Genomic DNA, 22581 nt, shown 5'->3' on the forward strand with positions numbered 1-22581 from the left:
GCACCTCTCCGAGCGGCTCCTCAGCTGACACGCCGTCCCGCAGACAGAAAAGGACAATACTTGGCTAAATATATTTCAGCGTCTGTCCTGTCATGCCCGCTGTCATCCCGATGCCCAGCGCCTGCGCCAGTCCTCTGCAGCTGACGTCACACCCAGCATGGCGGTCAAGGTGACTCCGTCAATATTTCTTATCACATATTAATTTTAAAGGCAGTAAAGCGGCCGTGAAGGATCCGCTGTCGGATACGGAGGACAGCATGTCTGGGCGGACGCGTGGGTTTACAGCTTCTGTCTGAAATTGCAGCGGAGTCCCCCCTTTATTTTAATCCTGCATCTTTGCATAGGCGCATCTCTGCCGGCCTCGCAGAGACAGCTGTAATTTCTTTCCTCTGTTGCATTTCTGTGTATATATCAGAGACGTTTGGCTTGTAGCGGGTTTATTTTGTTGTAAGAGAGGATCGCAGCACGGTTATTTTCACATGCAGGGTGTTGTAGATGTTGTTTCAGTCGGCTGGGATCGATCCCGCTGAGATGACTGCGTAAAAATCAAAGCTAAACTGACAATCTGAACTTCAGTTTTATTGATTAACTGATTGAACATATGGCAGAGTTGTCTGCTGAAGCCTAAACTGTAGACACCATCGTAATATTCAGACTGTGAACTTTTTCTCATAACAAATTCCAACTTGTGTGTTTTAGGTGCAAACGACAAAAAGAGCCGACCCCCATGACTTGAAGACTATTTTTCTGAAGGTAAGACTGTTACTCACAGAACCTAAGACATTTGTAGCATTAACATTCATGGCAACACACAAATACATATAGATACTGTGTATTACAAGTCCACTAACCAGTTGCAACCAGTGGGTAGTTTCTGTGTGGTGTCAATTGGGGCACATAGTTCAGTAAAGGTCACACAAATGCTTCGACTAATTTTGGATCTGCTTCAACAGAGAATTCCCCCTGCTTTGACTTCATGTGTGTGTGTAGTGTGTGTTTTTTGATTATCACCATGTCATTGAATATCTCATCATGCTCTGTCCACTTCCCTTCAAAGACACATATCCCTGGCATATGTGTGTAGGTTTGTTTATCCCAACAGGTCTTGTTTGGAGTATAAACTTGTACCTGAAAGTAGGGACTCTGATCCCTTACAGATCGCCTTATGGTCCCTCCACATCTCCTGACTCTGCTATAAGAGCGCTGCGTAATTTGTGATGCATATTCAGGTGGAAGAGTTAATTACTGGAAGCTCATTCTGACTGCCTGTATAATTTGATTAAGAACTACTTGAGGCCTACTGTGAGGGTGAATGGATACACAATCATGTGATGGAGAAATGTGGCAATAAATTGCTTGGAATTAATATTTTCACTTAAAACATTAATTCAGCAGAGTGCATTGAATTGTAGCCCTGAAAACACTTGGCGTGAAGGTCTCCTCCCACACTCCTTCTCTGTTTATCTCATGCTTTCTCTATTCGAGCTTGGCTCAGACCCATGAGTGTGGCCTTTCTGTTGCCAGTTCATGTGGCGCTTGTGTTTCCAGAGCTATCTCTGTTCCAACTTGAAATCCAACCAGGCTCTAAAAATGACCTTACGTCTTAAAGCCTGACGGGGATCTCAGGTTTAGCACACTGCTGCTTTAGCTGTGCTTGTTTTGCTTCAGTCAAGTGGAGTCCTAACCCTAACACTTGCAAGGTGATAGTTACTGATTTATTGTCACCGTGTGCCGAGCATTTTATCAATTTGGATTAGGTTTGGGCAATATGAAGATATGTACCATGATACGACAGGGATTTTCCCTGTACTGTTTATACTGAGGTACCCCTTTATGACAGGAGCTAGAGTCTTTGGTTGTTTAAGACCATTGCAAATCAATGAGCAAAACTGATTTATGGTAACATTAGATTAGCCAAAACTAAACATTATTTATCAGATATTGTGTCCTGTATAGTAATTTGAGTGGAATAAGTGAAAGAGCACCACTTAACCATCCCTGAGGTGCCCTTGATCAAGGCCTTAAACCTCCAAATGCTTCACTAGAGCTACTCGGTGGCCAACAAATTGTACTGGGCAGCGTCCAGGTGTGAATGTGAGTAACTGTGTGTGTGTGAACTGGGTGTTCCTGGAAAGGACAGCCTGTACTTCCCTGAGCAAATAGTACTGTATACACCGCTCCTCAAACCCTTTTCATCCAGCTCCTAAATGTTATATACACTGATGAACATATTTATCACAGTGAATAGCACAATATGTGACATTTACTTCAGTACTTTTTGTCACAATGAGATGCGGCAGCACAGCACTGTATGATTTAAAATACTGTGTAGGGTGGTATAGAAACGTGTAACAAAAACGTTATTGTCACAAAGAAAATAGATACCAGTTGACAGAGCTACAGCAAAACAGACTTGTTGGTTTATCACCTGTTGGTTGTTGTTTTCCCTCTCATTGTATTCAGTCACCACATCGTTTTCTTTCTGTGCACACAATGGAATCTCTGAATCCACATGTGGATCCACATTTAACATCCATATATTTTACAGCTCTGTCTGTGTCACTTCTGCAGTATGCCAGTGTGGTGGAGGATGGAGAGCATTACATGACCCCCAGGGACTTTGTACAAAGTTACCTGGGTCTGCATACACAACCTCAGCATAATCCCAAAACTGTGGAGCTGATAGCTGGAGTGGCTGACACCACTAAAGACGGGTGAGTACTCACAGTGATATTAAGGAGGTTGCTGTGGAAGTCTTCTGTTACGCTGAGATATGTTAATGCTTGTAGATTCATAGATCATGGTCTAAAATCACCTGTATATTTAAAATGAGATTTCCATGGTGTTTACACTTCTGCAACTTGTCCTGAGAGCAATGCAATTTCCAAGTGAAATTGGAAATTGCAGATTACAAGCTGTCAGCACAATACCACAGTACAGTTATGATGCAAAGGCAGCATGCATGCCAGTCGTAACTGGTAGGCATACACAACAATTCTTTATTAGGAAGTACACAAGAGTTATGTTGTGTTAAATGTGATTGTGTACTTATGTTCGTACCTTTTCTGTTGATATATTCCTGCACTGTTATTACAAAAACAAGTTCCTGTAAATTTGAAATCTTTGAGATGCGCTATTGGCTTCCATCCATTTAGAATGTGTTAAATTTAGCTTTAATGTGTATTTATCACAAAGCAAACTGTCTACTCCTGTTTCACCAGTTTCTTAATGAACCTTCAAGTCAACAAAACATTTGGATGTCATATAATCACAGCAGCAAGTAATCTTAAAGGTCACTTTGATACCCAACTCCCATTACCTGTGTACCATCATTTTTCTTTCAGGTGGCCCACCTGTTTGTCTGTTCAAGACTTAATTGTTGATTAAATATTAGGGCTGGGTATCGAATGCAATACTTCTTAAGGCACCGACCAAATCGCCTCGATACCATCAGGTATTGAAAAATGTCATTTAGTTCGGTACCAAATTTCGATACCTAATGGGTTAATTTCGTCAGTGTCAGTGAGCCAATAAGCTTGCAGCATGTTTGACGTGCCAAGCTCAACATAATACCACTTTGTATCTCAAGAGGTGATAGTGAGTTACTACTTACTAGGTTTCCATCCAAGCGTATCTCAAAAGTTAACCAAATTTTCAGAAAATCAGCAAAAGAAAATATTGGTTGGTTCATCAAGATAAGCAGTGGGTGGCACTAATTCTGCAGTGCAATAGAATGAACTTAGAGGCTCAACTTTATGGATGGAAAGTCCTTAAAGTGCTCAGAAAACACAGAAATTTGAATATCTAAAATTTCCTGTCACAACTGGGAAAACTCCAATTGCTGATGACGAATATGTGATATGATCAGCTACAGAACATCTACTAAATGCACATTGAGATAAATTTCTTTTTTAACAGCTGCTGTTTCCGAGGTCAAGAATGAACTTCAAAGCTCAGCTAAAAAAAAATTGATTTTGTATTATATTACTGCATTTGCTTGCTGTTCTTTACCTCAGTCACTATCCTCATCAGTATTTGTTTTTATTTTTCTCTGGCCAATTCAACTTGCACAATAGATTGCTGTGTTATTGTAGCTTTTTGTAGTTTTGTAAAAGATGCATATGTCCTTTGTTCAGATAGCACTCTTTCTTTCTTGTCCATACAGACTGATCTCTTTCCAGGAGTTTCTGGCCTTTGAATCAGTTCTATGTGCCCCGGATGCCCTGTTCATAGTTGCCTTTCAGTTGTTTGACAAGACTGGCACTGGGAATATCTCATTTGGTATGTACATGGTGGTTAATGTCAGCACGCTGGTGTGAGGGTGTACTTCCAGCTTAACTACAGGAGACTATGCATCATCTTATGTATACAGAGTGTAGTTTAAACACCATAATGTTACTATACCTCTGTTTGACTAAAGATGTTGACATCATGTAGATAATGTAAAGTAGTTAAGATGCTTTTTGTTGTAGTTTCCATTGCTTAGTAGTAGAAAACAATGGTGATGGAAAATGCCAAAAAACTCAAAGTGAGTTTGAGTGTAACATTGAATGTTCTGGGTTGTTCTTACATTGTCAATAAATGTAGCAGTAGCCACATTTTTCTTCTCTCGGCTTCTGGAGCCTGTAAAGTATTACATATACCAGCAGCTTGGATTTTTAAAGTCTTGTCTCAAGGCAGGACAGCAAGCGAGTGAGCTGTGTGGAACATCACATTATAGCCAGCTCCATCTGACAAGAAGAGAAATGAATCCAGCATGTCATAAATCAAGAAGTGCAGAGTCATACAAAGGAGCTGCTGCTATGCTCTTTCTGTGCAATGGGCCTCCATAAAGGTGACTGAAATTGAGAGCAGTGCTTATACAGAAAATGTCCTGGATGGACTCTGAACCCTCAAAATGTAAAAGGAGAGGGACCGTCAAACAGCCCATTCAGCTTCACAGTCCAAATGGACTCTATCCTCTACTTTAACGAGGTTCTCGACAAACGGGATGAGGATGTGAGACAGGCATTACACTTGCATCTTGCATGTTTTTCCCTCTGTCTTTTGTTATTGCTCACTCATGTCTTCACTCTTCCAGAGAATGTACGCGATATCTTCAGCCAGACCACAGTTCATCACCACATTCCCTTCAACTGGGACTGTGAGTTCATCAGGCTACACTTCGGCCATGAAAGAAACAAGGATCTCAGCTATACAGAGTTCACCCAGTTTCTGCAGGTATACTTTTTGAATCGCAGAAACGCATCAGTCCTATACATTTCAATGAAAGGAACAGATTGACATTTTGAGAAATAAGCCTATTTACTTTCTTGCCGGGAGTCAGATGAGAAGATTGACCCCACTCTAATGTCTGTATGGTAAATACAAAGCAGCTGGTTAGCTTAGTTCAGCATAAAGACCAAAAACAGGCAAACATGGTTTTTGCTTTGATGATGGGGAAAATTTTAGCATCAGGCTGTAACATAACAAAATGTGAAAAAAGTGAAGTGGTCTGAAAACTTTCTGAATGCACTGTATGTGTGCTTTAATAAATGTGAAACCATTCATTGTGTGGTGAGACAAATGGAAATGACGTAAGGTGAACTGCATGCTATATATGATCTCCTCACGATAGAAGATAGTTGCAGTGGGGTGTTGCATCTTCAGTGTTTCTTCTCTTCGGCTGTTCTGGTGGTTTGCGGTAGCCCAGCGTGTGTTGTTGTTTTGCTTTATTGGTTGTTGCCCCTATCGCACTGAGACTTCTGCGCTCATAAATCAGCAGCATTACGGTCAGGGAAGAACCTGGTTTGGAGTTAAGGGCTGTGGTCTTAGGCAGAAGCTGGGTGGTCCAAGAGTTAGACAGGCGGTGCTGTGGCTCCACTGCAGTGTGGGATCCCTCAGAGCACTTTGTGGTTTATCATACTTGACTAAGGCTTCCCACCGCTACACCAAAGACCCCATTGTGTGCATGATTTAATTCACATCTGTCATTATTATTGTCTTGTTTTTCTGTCACGTCCAAGCACATTTAATTTCCTTTATCCGAGTAATACTTAAAATACAAAGAAGCACAAGTCTACGCGTAGTTTTTTAAATCTACACGTAGCGTTGACTCTGCCACCTTGTGGTTGCTGTAGTATTTGGCTGGACCTGTAACTTCAGCGAGTGCAGACAAGGTAGAAGATTTTTAAGCTTGGTAAGTCTGATGCTTTGTGAGGCAACAAAGTATCATCATGAGTTTTCAACAATATAATCAGCAAACATTGTGAGAATTAATCTTGAGCAACAATCCACTGATTAGGTTATCAGGACCAGAGTGTAAAGATGAAGTAACAGCTGAAAATTGCGGTGACGTTGCTCTGTGATCCTCTGGTTATAGCCGATGAGCCTTGACAGCAGACACTGACCCGGGGTCAGCCTCCCCCTCCATCCCCTTCTGATTGCATGGTTTTCATATTGAATCATCTCAAGGCGGACACACCTGCCGACCGTCTCACCAGCCGTTCCGCTCGGCTCTGGGATCAGACTTCTCAGGACATGGTTTACATTAGTCTCCAGAGAAACAGTGGTGATTACAAAAGCCAGTGTCTGACACTGTCACATCTGATGACTTTCACGTCTGTCCAACACTGATATTATTATACTTTCTTCCTCAAAAGTTCCATTTCACCGCTCACTCGTAATGCGATGCTCCTTATTGCGAGAACACAAACTTTGCTTCTTTTGTCAGCTAACGGCTTGTGGTGCGTGTCTTCTCTGTGTGTGTGTTGCTGCAGGAGCTGCAGTTGGAGCATGCCCGCCAGGCTTTTGCACAAAAAGACAAGAATAAAAGTGGCACCATCACTGCCTTGGACTTCAGCGACATCATGGCCACCATCAGACACCACATGCTGACTCCATTTGTAGAGGAGAATCTGGTTTCAGTGAGTTGCAAAAAAAAAAAAAATCCTGCACCAGAAGCATGAGAGATTAGGATTCAGTCACTACAGTTATATTTATAAAATCCATGTTGGTAATTTGTATCTGAAAAAAAACTATTTGAGGTCTTCCTGTAAATAAGAAATGACAAATTCTGGATCTTTCTTTAGGCTGCAGGAGGCAGCACCTCCCACATGGTGAGCTTCTCCTACTTCAATGCCTTCAACGCCCTCCTCAACAACATGGAGCTGGTCCGCAAGATTTACAGCACCCTCACCGGCACACACAGGGACATACTTGTTACCAAAGGTAGACCTGACACGCACTGGAGGGGCTCCTGACATCAATGAAATAGTCATGTCTGCATTTCATATGTGATATGAAATGTTGCTGTACTTTCTTGACAGAGTGGTGTGAGTGAGCACTCAGGGAACATTTACTGTAGCACTAAATTACAAAGGTAAACGAAAATCTCTAACCCGGTAATCAGATCAGCCCTTACTTGTAGATCTGTAACTCATAGTGGTACTGTCAGTCACATCTGCTCCTAATTGTGTTTTCCATTGAGATTCCAACTGTAGACTGTTCCTTTACTTTCTCTCCATGGTTTTTTTTCTCCTTGTAAAGAGAAGACTATGGAAAAATAGTATTTGCAAATAATTCTTATTTACTAAACATATCAGCTGGGTGGGTGTAAAGCAAACACATGTCAGCTGCCAGTCACAGGAAAGTATTTCACTGCAGTACTCAAGATCAGAGAAGAAGGCTTGTAACTGAAGGTTGCAGTGGACCTGACAGGAAGGTCTTTGCGGGGGAAGTGTAGAACCAACTCTATCCCCTCCTTCAACAGCTACCATTTGGTTTCCTTTGAGAAAGACCACCTGATGATAATGGAACTTCTCAGCAGATTGAATATAAAGCACATATAAAGTATTGCAGGGTGAGGAGGTAAAGCACATATGGAATTAATTTTGTGGCTTTAAATATTTTTCTGTTATCTCCTTAAGCATCCTGTTTAGCACCTCACATTCACAATAACACCAAAGCAAACAAGGAACAGTATTTGCAAATACTATTTAATACTAGCCTACCGTAGAAAATACCTGACGTGGCTAACCTCTCCATTTCCTTTCCGACTTTAATGTTTTGAGGCTACAGTGGCTGAAGTTTTGTTTGCGTCATCTCATTTCCTTTTCTTTTTTGGTGCGTCGTAGAGGAGTTTGTTCTTGCAGCCAATAAGTTTGGACAAATCACTCCAATGGAGATTGACATCCTGTACCAGCTCTCCGGTCTCCACTCTCACTCTGGGTAAGATTCTAAATAACTCAGTTTTATCCTGGGGAGTCCATTTAGAGAAGCTGAGAGAACCAGTTAAAAGTGCTGTTGTTTAAACCAGTGCTGTTGTGGGGCTAGTATCTCCTTTATGTCTTTGAGTTATTAATATATTTAGTGATCTACAAGCATATATAGACTTTCACTGACAAAGCTGGAATAAAAAAAGACAGTAGTGCAGATTTCTTTCTTTCTTTAATTATGTGAATAAATATTGAAACAATATTTATCACAAGCCCCTCTATAAGAATATTTTGAGCTGTACTGTGCTGAAAAAAGGGTGCTACACAGGTGGGGACAGTTTTAAAGGTGTAAAACAAAGATACAAGTGAATACATAGACGGTCAGCAGACTTTACTTTTCTGCTTCTGTCGATGAAGTCGCCCGGGTAGGTTCTACTGCTGTTCCTCAAATCCACTAAGTGTATTCATAACATTTATATAGAACTGTGTTATTTTTTTATTCCACCATGAATGGAAGAAGTATGTTACAGGTCTGTTTATTGCCTGTAAAGATAAAGTTATTGCTTATTCAGTTTAACAACGGTTGCTCCACTGGCTGATTTACAAGACAAACATAAAACATGAATACAGACTTTATGAAGCGTCAGGCCAGTAGGGAATATTTGTGTCTCAAACATTGAGTAACAAACCACTTTCATTTACTTGTTGGGCCACAGGCACTCATCCAGCTTTGTTTGTCTGTGGTTTATATAAGCTTAAATTAAGGTTGCAGTAACTTCAAGTTATATGCCAGTAAAGGGTCTGTGGAAAATCTTAATCACTGGCTGCTCCTCGCAGTAGATGCAGGGCTCTCTGCTTTTTCCTGGCCTAACTCCCTCCCTCCCCTGCTGTTGTGTGTTAAGGCGGCTGAACCATGCAGACATCGAGAGGATAGCCCCGCTGGAGGAAGGAGCAATGCCATACCACCTAGCAGAGACCCAGAGACAGGTAGCCTGATTGACTCCTCTAATACACCTCACATCCTCGTGCCTTTTATCAAAGCCTTTTCCTCTTCTCCGTCTGCTTCCTTCTGAGAAAGGAACGAAAAAGGGAGAATGCTCAGTCACTGAATTAGAAGAGTGCCCATGTTTTTCTTCCCTTGTGAAGTACATTACTTAAACTCGCAGATAAAAGTACACCAATTATAGTTATAGAAGAGGAATGGATTGTTGCGTTGCACCTCTCCATGAAAGGCTCTTCCCATTTTATTCAGTATAGCTGCACATACACATCAGCTGCAATCACACATCTGAGAAGCTAATAAGAGGCTTTTATCAGTGTGAGGCTTGAGGAGTTTTAGGAGCCTTTAGCAAAGTCTGCTAATAGCTGAAGGGGAGTGGGAGTCAAGGTGGATGTAGGAGAACAAAATAGCTCCTGCTTCTACCGGATAGCATGGCTCTATCTCAGGCTGTGGTCAGAGATTTCAGGCCACTCATGCTCCTGGGACTCATGCTCAGAGGTCTGGAATTTGATTCCTGTGGGGTGGGGGGGGGGGCTGCTGCAATTCTCAGGCCTGCCCTTTAGTGGAAGTAGGCTAATTGTTTAAACCCTTTGATCAAGACCTCGATCTTGTTAGCATGCAACCCTCTGTGGAGGCATCTGGGAAGAGGAAAAGAGTGATCTGCTCTGCTCCCTTCTCATCTGGCCTGGGAGAAGTTACTCACCGCCTCAACCTGCACACACACATACTTTAACAAAGTCTCATTCGGACTGTGTAATATTCATGTAGATACTAATCTTTACATGGAAAAGGCTTGTGGGGCTAATCTGTTCCCCTGCACCACAGTGAAAACAAAGGGGCTCCGCTTTCAACATCAAACACAGATACAGAGATCAAGTAGATATGAGAGAAATTATACTTTGTTGTAAAAATAAAAGAAGACCTTTAGCTTTAGCCTCCCACATGCAGCATGTGTGGAAAGCTCAGCTACAGGTTCACACAGTCATTTACTGTATCCAGAGCCTGTCTGTCTGTGACATTTAATACTGGCTGATGATGAATCAGACGTTATATGACATGTCCACATTCCATCGCCTTCCTCCGCCGTTGACTACTCCATAACGTTTTTCTTTCCACAATGTATCTGGTTCGCTATAGTTTAATAGCTTGCTGATTCATGGTTAGTGTTCTGATCTCTCCCCCCTGTCTTTCTCCATATTCATTTGACCACTGGTGTCTTTTTCTCCTATACAGCACGCTCACGAAACGTCTCGGCCCGTCTGGCTCCAGGCTGCAGAGTCTGCCTACAGGTTTACTCTGGGCTCAATCGCTGGAGGTGAGTGACATGTCTGCCGCAGAGCCCCCGGCCTGCCCGAGGGGTAACCTTAGCCGGCCAGACTGGCGCGCTGAGGCCCTGGAGCCGTCCATTGTGCTGCAGGGAGAGGGGTTGTGATGTGAAGCTCCGGCATTGTGCTGCCGTGCCACCGGTGGCTCCAGGCTGTCGTTGGAGCCGGAGCTTTGGAATGACACAAATCTTCCGGAACCGCACTCTCTGGAATCTCCGTCTAATTACACTGGAAGGAACGGATACAAGGAACTTCTGACATAACCGCCCCTCAGACAGGAACACACTCTGACTGTGTGTGTGTGTGTGTGTGCTCTCCACAGACACACAAAAACTTGATCAATCCTCATTCAGCAGTAGAGAAGTGCAGGCAGGGAGAAGTGTAGAAAGAGATGCGTATCACGAGGCATATATGGTGAAACTGCCATGTCTTTGTGGGGATAATGAGCTGTTTGTCACCCTCAGTGCTGACTGAGCTGTTTGTATGTTTGAGAGAAGAGTCATTACTGCACCCTTTGATGTCAGACAAGACATAGCAAGTATAGCTGCGAACAGGAGTTCAGTGCAAGTTGCTGCAGTTTTGCTGCCCCAGCTTTCACACAGTTGCCAGACTTTCCACTCTATGTGTAGTAACTGTTTTGTAACAGTTTATACACAATCACAGGTCTGTTTATTTGCTAGGGATTATTAAACAACCTCCCCACAAACATGTACGCCTTTAATTGTATAAGACCCTAAAAAAACTTGATAAGATGCCTACATGCATCAAGAGGACTGTCTAAGAGCTCAAAAGCACAAGAGCTTAGAAAATTAATAAGGTAATTTTCTAATTGATCAAAAGCAAAAATGGCAGACCTTCATTGGTGTCATTTTCTGAAGACATCCACTTTGGCTTTGGGAAAGTATAACCAACATTATAACCAACATTTTCACTGTTGTCTAGTGTTATGTAGTATTGAATTCACATTACGTGTAATGTAATGTGAATTTTCCAGGTGCTCAAAACGCTGGCAAGTCTTTGTTTTTTGAAAAAACAAAATAAAGAGTTCAATCAATGATATTAAATGTGTGTGTTTTGTAGCCACCGGTGCCACAGCTGTGTACCCCATCGACCTGGTGAAGACGCGCATGCAGAACCAGCGCTCCACAGGCTCCTTTGTAGGGGAACTGATGTACAAGAACAGCTTCGACTGTGCGAAGAAAGTGCTGCGTTACGAGGGCTTCTTTGGATTCTACAGAGGTAATCCTTTACGGGTTTCATGGTATGGACCTGAAATCTATTTGCAGGTCAACATGTGGGTGTCTTGCAAAACAAACCGCCTGATGGGAAAGCATCAGGATTTGTCAGTGTGCTAATATCAGCAGCATGGTTTTGCTAATTGATACCAGAAACCTTTGCCCTCCCTGTTCAGCAGTGAATAAAGCAACACCCAGGGGTCGCGTTTTCATTATCTCAATACCTGGGAAAGCTCCCCAAGGAAAATGACCAGCAGAATTCATGTAGTAGCAGTGTCTGATCTGCCTCTGCCCCGGTGGTAATAATGGTGCTGAAGGCTTGTGATATACAACACTTCTACCCACAGGCTGTTCATATGAAGGAAGTCAAGACTGCCATCTACTGCTACCTCCACCACTGCAGCTCTTTGTTACTCAGATCTGCTTCCCTCTGCCCCCCTTCCTCCTCCCTTGCACATGATAAGAGGGTGATTGACTCAGAGACAGACACGCTCTGCTGTTTTCTGGCTGCATACCAGCAGCAGTCACTCAGCAGCTCCTTCAGAAGTTTATCTGGCTTGATGAAGGACAGACGGTGAAACAGTATGGCGGTTATCGCCACCGTAGCACCCAGCCTCCCCCCTCGATCTTGTCCGTGACCACACAGCTCTCTCTGTTCCCCACCAACAGTGGGATCAAGCCTCAACAATGTTGATCCCATACGCACCGGCAGTGTCATATTTTTTGGACTTTTGTTCAATTTCAATGGGACCTTTGTGTCTTGGTGCATCAGATGTATCAGCCACATCTGTAAATATTTATGGGTTTGTTTTACGCACACAAGAACCCTGCAGCTTATATTGTTCTAGCTGTCAGTGGATGTATTCATTCTGCAAAGATAAAAAAAAGTGCATTCATTTCAAGCCAGACTTTGTCTCGCTCTCTGTCAGGTATTCTAATGGTATCTATGAATAATATTTTGCAGGTCTCCTCCCGCAGCTCATTGGCGTTGCCCCGGAGAAAGCTATCAAACTCACGGCAAGTCATTCCACTGTGTAGCTTAGAGTGTTCAAAAAGTTGCTCTGAGTGATTCACTGTGAATGAAAAACATGCACAGAGCATAGAAGAAACACAGTCTTTGCAATCAAGATGTGACTGCAACCACAAGTTAACATTAATGCCCCCGCTATCAAGATTGGGATTGTGTCTCATCTGCTTTTTTTCTTGACGCCTTCTTCCCTTTTTTTTTTTTTTCAGGTGAATGATTTTGTCAGAGACAAGTTCACCACACAAGATGATACCATCCCTCTGGCTGCAGAGATTCTCGCTGGTGGATGTGTAAGCATTACTTTAGTGATTCTTTAAATTCAGTCTGTAGTCGATGAACTCAAAACCAAGTGAAGGAACGCAAATTATGGGTTATAAACTGATTAATGAAGGGAAATATTTTGTTTCTTAAGTTTGTCATGACGTGGTTAGTGCTAACAATTATTACCAGTCAGAGTAACTACTACATTTTTAAGAGGAATCTTTGTGTGTAACCAACTCGCTTGTTCACTTAGGCCTTAGATAAATGTTTACGTCAACCAGTTAGCACAAGAGAAATCAAATTACATAAAAGCTATTTAGATGTAAAGCTTATTCCTGCCAACACACACCGATTAACACTGTGGTTCGGATGTTTAATATTATAAATGCTTTAGTACCTGCAGGGCTGGATAGCTATTTGTTATTTGGCAAAACCATGGACTACATATGGTTGTGGATGAAACGTTGCGATCCTTAAGTTTAAGTAGCAGTACTGCAGTACAATCGCACAATATTACAAGTAAATATCCTCCATTGAAAATGTCACTTGAAAAGTAAAAGTATATACTTTTGTATTATTCCCAAAAGTTACTTAAAGTAAAAGTATCTATAATGTATACTCTGGAAAGTAACTAAGTAAGTAAAACTGATAAATGTAGGGGAGTACAAATTTTATCTTCATTTTGGATCCATATTTATGGGGAATTCTCAGATTGGTATTTTGATTGATTGTGGTAATTTATTTAAAATTTTGGTTTCATTTGAATTTCATCTGACTCAAATTATCATCATATGCTTCTCATTTAAATTTTTCATCAGTAATAGTGACTCATTTATTAAATGTGTGTGAGAGATTTATCATTGTTATTCTCAGGTCAACTCCTCTACTGGCAGCTTACAACGGCTGCCTGAAATACAAAAGTTAAATTTAGACCCTGAATCCTCCAGATTGGATTTTTTTTTTTTTTTTTGGCTCATAAAATCTTTTGAGTGCAGCAGTGGATTAAAGATATAATTCTTCCACTCTGCCTCTCCTCTGGCTGTGATGAAATGAAACAGGCAGGCTGTGGAGCAGAGCCCACAGGTTGCTCACAGAGGAGCGGGGTCTCCGGGGTTGTGACCCCTGTCAGGGTGTAATTGGAGGAAGAGGCCCTGGAGGGTCCTGGATGAAGCGGGGTCCAGCTCAGTGTGATTGAGTCTGACAACGCAGCACATACCTGAGGCGTGGTCACAGCACAGGTCTCCACAAAGGACAACGAGGATGTTTTCTTTACACACTGTTAACTACTAAAAATATGTCTCAAATATGGCCTTCTCTAATTTATTCATGTGTTTTATATCAACTGTTCCACATCCTCATGTTATTTTATGAAAGTTTAGAGTTTGGTTAATCTGATGGGAATGGCTTGTTAAATTATCGCTCCCAAGAGAAGAGAGAACAGAAGAAGATAAAAGAGAGGGAGAGAGCGCATCAATCTTCAGAGCAGCGGATATTCCCCCTCCACTTTGAAAATGACTAAATGTGCCAGAGCACTTTTTAGACCTTTGCTCGGATGTTTACAGATAAAACCCCTGCCCTGAATGTCACCACCAGCCATCCTGGGGCCTGATTAGATTTGGGGAGGGTGATAAATGTGCCTGAGTCAGAGGGTGCTGTGCCTTTAGGGCATCACTTGCCAGGACTCCGAGCCGTCCGGGTGATTCAGCGCTCTCCCCTGGGAATGGGGGTGAATTGGGGAAGTGTGCGGGGCGAGGCCAGGCTGGGCCGCTCACCCTGCCACAGGAGGTGCCTCAGGGGAGGCGAGGGGGGCAGAGGGCTGGTGCCAGGGTCAGAGCCTTCCAACCATGAGCCGGGGCTTTTCCTCACCCGACGCCTGCTCTGTTCTGACCCCTGTTGTTCTTCTATCAATGCCTGCTTTTTCCTCCTCCTGTCAAGGCCATTCTCTGACAACATTGGATCAGACGGAGAAAAAAACGTCTTTTGTGCTGAAGTTTATGGAGATAATTTGAAAATGCCTACTAGGAAAAAATGCTTACACATCATTATCATTCACCCTGAGTTCACCTCCCAGTCACGTCACCTCACTTATCTCTTAAAATCCACTTAGAAACCTTGATCTCTATATATAAACCACTCCTAATCAGGTTCTGTTTCCTGTTGCATCCCGCAGGCTGGAGGTTCCCAGGTGATTTTCACCAATCCTCTGGAGATCGTTAAGATCCGTCTGCAGGTGGCTGGAGAGATCACCACAGGGCCCAGGGTCAGTGCCCTGAATGTTGTGAGAGACCTGGGCTTCTTTGGCCTCTACAAGGTAGGTCAGCACCTCTGCAGCACCATGATGTCTGCAGCATCAACGTCTGTCGTACAAGGGCAGTGAAAGGTTCTCCGATGTTCCTGAGATATAATATCAACAACACAAGGAGTTTATTTATTGTTCACTTTAGTGTATGTAACAACAGTGGAAGAAGTTTTCATAACACACTGAGGGGAAACACACACCCATTCTGGTTCATTTTAGCTATACTGTTGAGTAGTTTCATCTGTAACAATGCATTGTAGTTTTTGAGTTAATCAAATTCATTTTTTATATGTAATGTCATTATCTGCAAAATAAATCATTGTAGTTGTCATGTAATCGTAGTGTGGTTAAAAAAAACTATATTTCCCTTTTAAATGTAGTGAAAGTGTAAAGTAAGATAAATGGAAACTAAAAAGTAAAATACAGTGCTTGTGTAAATGCACTTTACTTTCCTCTACTGTATATTAACATGTGAATAGATTTTTTCCCTAACAATACACAGATGAAATACCACTGTACTTGAACAGTTGCATGTGTACATAGACATAATGGAGATCAGGATCAGAAATTTGAACATCAAACAGTGCTTTTGCTGACTGTTTGCAATTTTCCAAAACAGTGTTAAACATGCAAAAGTAACTGTGGCCAACAACCAACAGCAAATTAGTGAGGGATTATGCTTTGCTACTGCTCCTTTCCAGATCCTTGTGGGTTCACTTACAGCTCGAGTCAAGTGTTCATACTCCATATTTTAATGAGTAGCAGACAGTGTGTGGCTTGTTAAAAAAAAAAAAAAAAATGCTGACTTCCTCTGGGTAGAAGAAGCCAGCACACTGGGGTCCATGGTGGTAATCTGTGTGTGTGTGTGTGTGTGATGGATTTCTCTCTGGAGGCTGCAGCTCTGCCTGGGGCTCTTTGGCTCCATCATCAACACTAAAGCCCCCCTGTGGGTTGAATGAGACAGCTCCCAGGCCTCAACCACTGCCTCTGCCCATGTAGCAGCCCTGTTACGTTGTGTATATATATTTTTCCAAAATTATCCTTTTTCTTTCTGTCAGGGAGCCAAAGCTTGCTTCCTGCGTGACATCCCCTTCTCCGCCATCTACTTCCCTGTTTATGCCCACACCAAGGCGAAGCTGGCAGATGAGGAAGGAAGGCTGGGGGCACTGCAGCTGCTCACTGCTGGAGCTATTGCAGGTAACAAACATGTGGAACGCTCAGGGTCTCTGGACATCCAAACAGCAACATGTTGTGTTATTATTGAGCCATGTGTCACATTATCTGCTCCAAGGAATACATTTCGGTTTCCTCCCTGTTTGTCCTTTCTCCATCCACTTAACCTCACAATAGCTGAACTGTATGTATATTGCTTGTCATATCGCACTATCCAGCTCTACCCATTTCGAGGCCTGCGTGATGCTGCAGTAGGGTTATCAGAACGTGACGCCATCTGTGCATAGTGAAAGGGCTTCATTATGTCTGTTGTACGATGTCTCCTAAGGTGTACCAGCGGCTTCTCTGGTGACCCCTGCTGATGTCATCAAGACCAGGCTCCAGGTGGCGGCCCGAGCAGGCCAGACGACATACAGTGGAGTCATCGACTGCTTCAGGAAGATCCTCAAGGAGGAAGGTTTCAGGGCGTTTTGGAAGGGAGCAGGAGGTAAACGGATACACACACACTCATGGTCCCGAGTGGTTTCATGACTGGGAAATGAGGCTCGCTGCGGTGGCTGTAATTGTCTAGAAGCCACTGGAGAAATATTAAATCCCACATTGTAATTTTCAAACCATCTTCCATTAGCTCGTGTCTTCAGATCCTCACCGCAGTTCGGTGTAACCCTGGTGACCTATGAACTGTTGCAAAGATGGTTCTACGTTGACTTTGGAGGACAGTAAGTGCTTTCACCCTCTTTTCAACAAGAACAAACCATTCATTTATACCACGAAGTGCGTCTTGCCCTAATGTGACTCTGTTTCCTCAGTCGTCCTGCCGGCTCCGATCCCACGCCCAAACCCATGATCAAGGACCTTCCCTCTGTCACGGCAGACCACGTCGGTGGCTACCGTCTGGCTGCTGCAACGTTTGCCGGCGTGGAAAGAAAGTTTGGTCTTCACCTGCCCAAGTTCAAGCCTTCTGGAGAGGTGACAGTCAAGCCAGCGACGTCCAAAACCGAGCCAGAGGCCTCATAAACCGTCACTCGTCATGACAGTGAGGGCTGCATGCTCTTCCAAGTCATTATGTCTCCTCCAAAATGGTTTTCTTGAACCACATTTAAATTGGAGCGGTTGTCTTACTTTGAATGCTGCATGAGTTTGGCTTTACTGCTTTTTCTTTGCATAGCTTGCACAGTTTTATTGTACATATTGTACTTCTCTACAGAGGGACATTATGGCATTGCGAAAGGATTGTTACTGCGGTTTTCTGGCGTGCAGCAGCTTTGGTGTGCATGTGTCAGCCACATTTCAGAGACATGAGGATGTACAGATGTTTTCAGAAGTGTTTTATTTTGAAATCATGACCAGGGACTTGGGAAATAATTTAAATGTATTTATTGTATTTTATTGAAATAAATCATTTAAACTGTTTGTTTCTACTGTGTGAAAAGTACATTCTCACTCTTGCCACCAAGCTTTGAGATTCTTCAGGAAACAAACCACCTCTGTTCAGACCGTATCAACAAATATGACAGATCTGGAAATCACTGAGCACTTACAGCATAGAGGATATTCCAACTATCTCAAGTCTAACCAGCCGCACTGATTAAGTGGAAACTGGTGTCCTATAGAACAATACAGAAGTAGAAAGACATTTGGACATTTCAGTATCATACAAACAAGTGAATATTTATGTCATCAAGACTAAAGGAATAGAGATGACAACATGGGCGACAGCTGTGAGATGTTTACATTCCTGGATGTTTAGAGATGTGATTGCTCCGGTGCAACTTTGGCAGAAATGGAGAAAACAGCTACGAGAGTTTCTCGTGAATATGTGGAGTGGAGCACCTACAGTATTTGGCTTGAAAAACTCAAAATTAAGGCTTGTGTTAACATGCTGTAAATAAAGACAGGTATGGATTTTAAATCAAGATTAAAATGAAACTTTTAAGGCATCTGGTTGAAGAAGGGGCGACTGTTTTGTGTTTGTGAACATGGCTTCGTGTTAGTGTCTGAGGTCGATAGCCCTGACGCTTGTGTTATTCCGAGGAAGACTGGTGACGGTCCAGCTAACTGAGAAAGGCAGAATTGTCCAAATAAAGTATAAGAAATAAGAAAAGATGTCCATATTTCTTTCTGATCATAACTTAACCTTTTCCTTCTATCAAAAACGGGGCTGATTTTAACCGACCCCCACCACTGGTCCCTTAAACGTTGTGTCCATGCCGTTTAGATCAGGCGGCCAGACGTTGAGCTGCCAGCTCCTCCGCATCATCCCTGTTCTCGTTGATCTCTGCCAGTGTGCGGACAAAACGGGTCCACTCGTCATTTCGTGGAACCGCAATTTGCTGTGGGGGAGGGGCGCAACAGAGGCGTGACTCAAATTTCACACACAGCATTCTGCAGTGGCACAAGATCACAGCTAAAGTCTATACTCATATTCTGAGTTAAATCCTCAAGATGCTCTTAAAAAATCTAAATAAGGTGAACTGCCCTCAGTTGTGCAATTAATCACTAATCACTAAAGTAGAAATTGTAGCAGGTAAGAGGCTGAATCATGTCTTCAACAACATGCCCAAGTGACAGGGCAGAGTGGTAAAAAGCTGAGTCATGGCTGCTCACCTCTCCAACATCATACACAAGAACCCGTCCATCTGAGTCTCCCACAGCGATTTCTCTGCCAGAATGAGCCCATCTGACCCTGTTGAGGGCTGGGTTGCCCTCAACTGTGACGCTGGCAGTGGGGACCTAAAAAACAATAAACACCAAAGAATAACAATCAGAGGAGTGGGAACATGCTCGGCTACCTCTGAAGAAGATCATCTCTAATTAAGATTTAAGTGTGTGTTTCTTAATGTATACAAAAAAAAAAAATGTTTTCCTTCTAAGGGGGTCACAGAAAATGTGTCGTATGCTTTTAGCGGACTACAGTACTTCAGTGTCATTGTTGAGGTTCCACAGGTCCAGATGTCCAACGCCGTCCACACAAGCAAACAGAGCAGGGTGAGTCGGAGACCACATGACATCGTACACATAATCCGAGTTATCTTCAAATGAATACAGGGGCTTGTTGTTCTACAGAAATGTATGAAAGAAGAAAAAAAGTTGAAGAAAACCATGATTTCAAATAACCAATTTATTTAAAAGAAGTTCAGTATAGGTGCATATAGCATACATATATACATGTATAGGCACCTATATACATATAGGTGCCTATACATGTATCGATTCATTCTAAGGTACCACCATGTGTTGAAAGAAAATGGTGGATCAGCTGTCAGTGCTCTTTAATCTGCTTTGTAGCAATTGTAGTAGTAATACTGCCTTGGAGTTTTTTTTTTCAGCTGATAATGTCATGTACTATTCATGCAATTACCACTGCTAATGCGTTAATATACTTACCTCCTCTGGCCATTTTCTTTTACAGCTGGTAAGGATAAAAACAAACTTTGGATCTCAGCTTTCATCTGTCTTAGAGAATGATTTTCTTTACCATGAAAATTACTCACACAGAGCTTAGAGAAACTACTTTAGGCTAATTGGGATTTCAGTACGGTTACTCTTCTGGTTTTCAGGACATCTGTCTTACAATTTGAATCAATACCCTTTTAAAGTCAAGTATGGGACTTGTCAATCAATATAAAAATATTGCTATCCCAAATTTTTCCTTCATAAGGAGGGGTCCTCTCTCCCAAACAAAATAAAGACAGGTTTTCTTCTTCTCTCAGGTTTCAGTGTCTGCCCTAGATCTCGCTCGTACCTTGGTGCTCCAAAGCTTGACAGTCCAGTCGAAAGAGGAGGTAACAAACAGGTGGGAGAAGTCCATGGGCCCCGCAGCTGTGTGGCAGTGGATCCCTGTGATGGGCCCGTGGTGGCCCTCAAACATCTCACTGATGCCCGCTTTGCTGTGGAGCACAGAGATGAAGTGGCGAGTAAGTGTGCTGAGCAGCATGACAAATGTAATTGTTGAAAGCAGCAGATGTTGAGTAATGACCTTCAGTTGTGATAATGTTTGAATATACATTTCCGTACATTGCATGAAGGGAACAAAATTCAAAGGATTAACAGTTTGTACTCCTGTTTTTTTGTCGTTTTTTTAAATCATCTGGGCGTCACATTAAGTAAGAAAGACAGGCAACAGGCACAGACGGACCTCTGCTGGATGTATTCACATTAATCATTTACTTATATCATGTGATTACCAGCAGGGTGGCAAAAGAGCCTGCAACCCCTCAACCACATGTTGCAGAGCTGTTACCCAACTGAGGCTCTGATAATTAACGTAGAGAGGTAAATACTCAGCATGAGTGATGCTTATGCATTATTAACTGCAATGAGAGTATCATACCATTGTAAATGAGGTGGAAAATTATTCCCCCAATTACAGAGGTGATTCTGCTGTGCGAAACCTAGCAGCTATCCCCTCTCTGCGGTCTCTGGGCATACTGCAGGACATTTAGTGTGGAACTAAACATGCTACTCAGTGGCAGCTCTGATTTAAGCCACATTTCTCTGCTGAGGACCATCCACAGTTAGAGGAGCCCCGGTCTCTTAAATGAGAACATTGTGGGATAAACTGCAGTTTTAATTCTCCCTGGGATGGCCGACTGTAAACAAACTCTCTCACCCAGAGAAACATACTGAGAAGAGAAAAAAAAAAAAATAAGCGGGCAGGAAAAAATGATTTGTTTCCCCTGCATGTGTGCCCTGTTTATGTTGAACGACCTTTACAAACACAACTGACAAGCGGAAAAGAAAAACAGGATGACTGGGCAGGAGTGAAACCTCAAACAGCAGAAGATCAAGTGTTGGATTTGCGTTGCACTGGGAAGTGAGTGGGCTATATTTATTTGACACACGGTCCTAGGTGGGCCTAAGGAGACTTTTAGTTTCCTGACGGTGTTTGGGGGTGGGGAGATGCTGGGGACCGCGGTTGCTTGTGAACGCACCTTCCATGACGACACGACATGTAGACAGAGCCGTCCTCACTGCCCACCACAAAATTGTTGACATCTCCGAGAGGGAAAGACATGGAGGTGACAGCTACAGCTTTGGACTGCTTGAACACCAGCTCCATGCTGTCCTGTTGAGGAGAGCAAACATGGAACAACATCCATAACAAGCTCCCTGCCCAGGCTTTATGTTAACACACACTCTGCCAAGCACAACCTATAAAAATCACTTGACAGTTTATTAATGCATCATCTAAATTCAACTAACACTTTATAAAAAATTGACGTTTGACATTGAGGTCTTGGCAACACGGATGAAATGACACAGCTAGCAAAGTTAATTTCCTTGAAAGTGAAAAATGAGTTGTAGGTGAAATAAGGGTGAAGCCAGGGGAAATACCAAACTGGAATGCTAAAACGATGGAGTCCGGCCAAAATGTTTGACATTTAGCACGAATGGGAGGGACAGGAAGTGTGTGCAATGTGTAACTGAAGAGACAGAAAATACACAAAATGTAAAAACTAAGCTCTGCTCCTTAAAATGTGATGAATGATTAACATAGCAATTAAACTTTATGGCTAAATCTTTAATCCCAAGTTGTTTATTTAATTCAGAAATAGTCCTCTGACCAACCATGAATACAAAAAAAACCCCCACACACAAATATACAGTATATGTGTTACCTGCGGCTGTGAAAGCATGTCCAGACTCCAGGAGCACATCTTTCCATCAGTGGAGATGCTAATCAGGTTGTGGGCGTTCTGGGTGCCAACCACATTCACACAGTAAACTGGGTGCTGCAAAGAGAAGGAGGGGGAAATTTTTAGTCTTCTGTTGTATTTAAATTATGTACAATCCCACTCTGTCAGTCATTTACAGTACCGTATGTGCTGCTGCAGACAGGGGAGTCCTCTGCACCGGGGTCCTCTTGTTGCTCCTGTTATCCCACAGTACAATCTGCCCCGAATATGTGCCCCCCACCACAACGTTAGGGTGGAACTTGGCAAACGCAGCCGACATAACGGCAGACTGTCAGAAAGAGGAAAAAGTGGAGAAAGGGACAGGCAACATTTAGTTTCTCTGGTGACAAAAAAAGCAAATGTTTATAGTGACACTCAAGTCTCAAGT

General features: G+C 42.7%; 2 protein-coding genes across 3 annotated transcripts in view; one reads left to right on the forward strand and one right to left on the reverse strand.

Moving 5' to 3' along the window:
• Positions 1–17928, forward strand: LOC121193993 (calcium-binding mitochondrial carrier protein Aralar1-like). Its single transcript, XM_041056468.1, has 18 exons — positions 1–169; positions 700–753; positions 2572–2714; positions 4166–4281; positions 5081–5220; positions 6759–6905; positions 7071–7209; positions 8115–8208; positions 9098–9182; positions 10429–10510; positions 11601–11759; positions 12720–12772; positions 12992–13072; positions 15214–15354; positions 16401–16539; positions 16844–17002; positions 17144–17234; positions 17325–17928. The coding sequence occupies exons 1-18, from the start codon at positions 158–160 to the stop codon at positions 17530–17532; spliced, it is 2043 nt and encodes a 680-aa protein (XP_040912402.1). The 5' UTR covers positions 1–157; the 3' UTR covers positions 17533–17928.
• Positions 17878–22581, reverse strand: part of LOC121193994 (dynein, cytoplasmic 1, intermediate chain 2a) — an 18328-nt gene continuing 13624 nt past the window's right edge. For both annotated transcript variants that reach the window (XM_041056471.1, XM_041056470.1), the window contains 7 exons: positions 22336–22482; positions 22137–22250; positions 21450–21583; positions 20261–20405; positions 19435–19575; positions 19123–19248; positions 17878–18848 (listed from right to left, as the gene is read on the reverse strand). In XM_041056471.1, the coding sequence (XP_040912405.1) occupies positions 18735–18848; positions 19123–19248; positions 19435–19575; positions 20261–20405; positions 21450–21583; positions 22137–22250; positions 22336–22482 (921 nt within the window). In that variant the 3' untranslated portion in view covers positions 17878–18734. The remainder of the gene's footprint in view (positions 18849–19122; positions 19249–19434; positions 19576–20260; positions 20406–21449; positions 21584–22136; positions 22251–22335; positions 22483–22581) is intronic.

Source organism: Toxotes jaculatrix, chromosome 15 (genome assembly GCF_017976425.1).
Source record: "Toxotes jaculatrix isolate fToxJac2 chromosome 15, fToxJac2.pri, whole genome shotgun sequence".
In the NCBI taxonomy this organism is placed as follows: Eukaryota; Metazoa; Chordata; class Actinopteri; family Toxotidae; genus Toxotes; species Toxotes jaculatrix.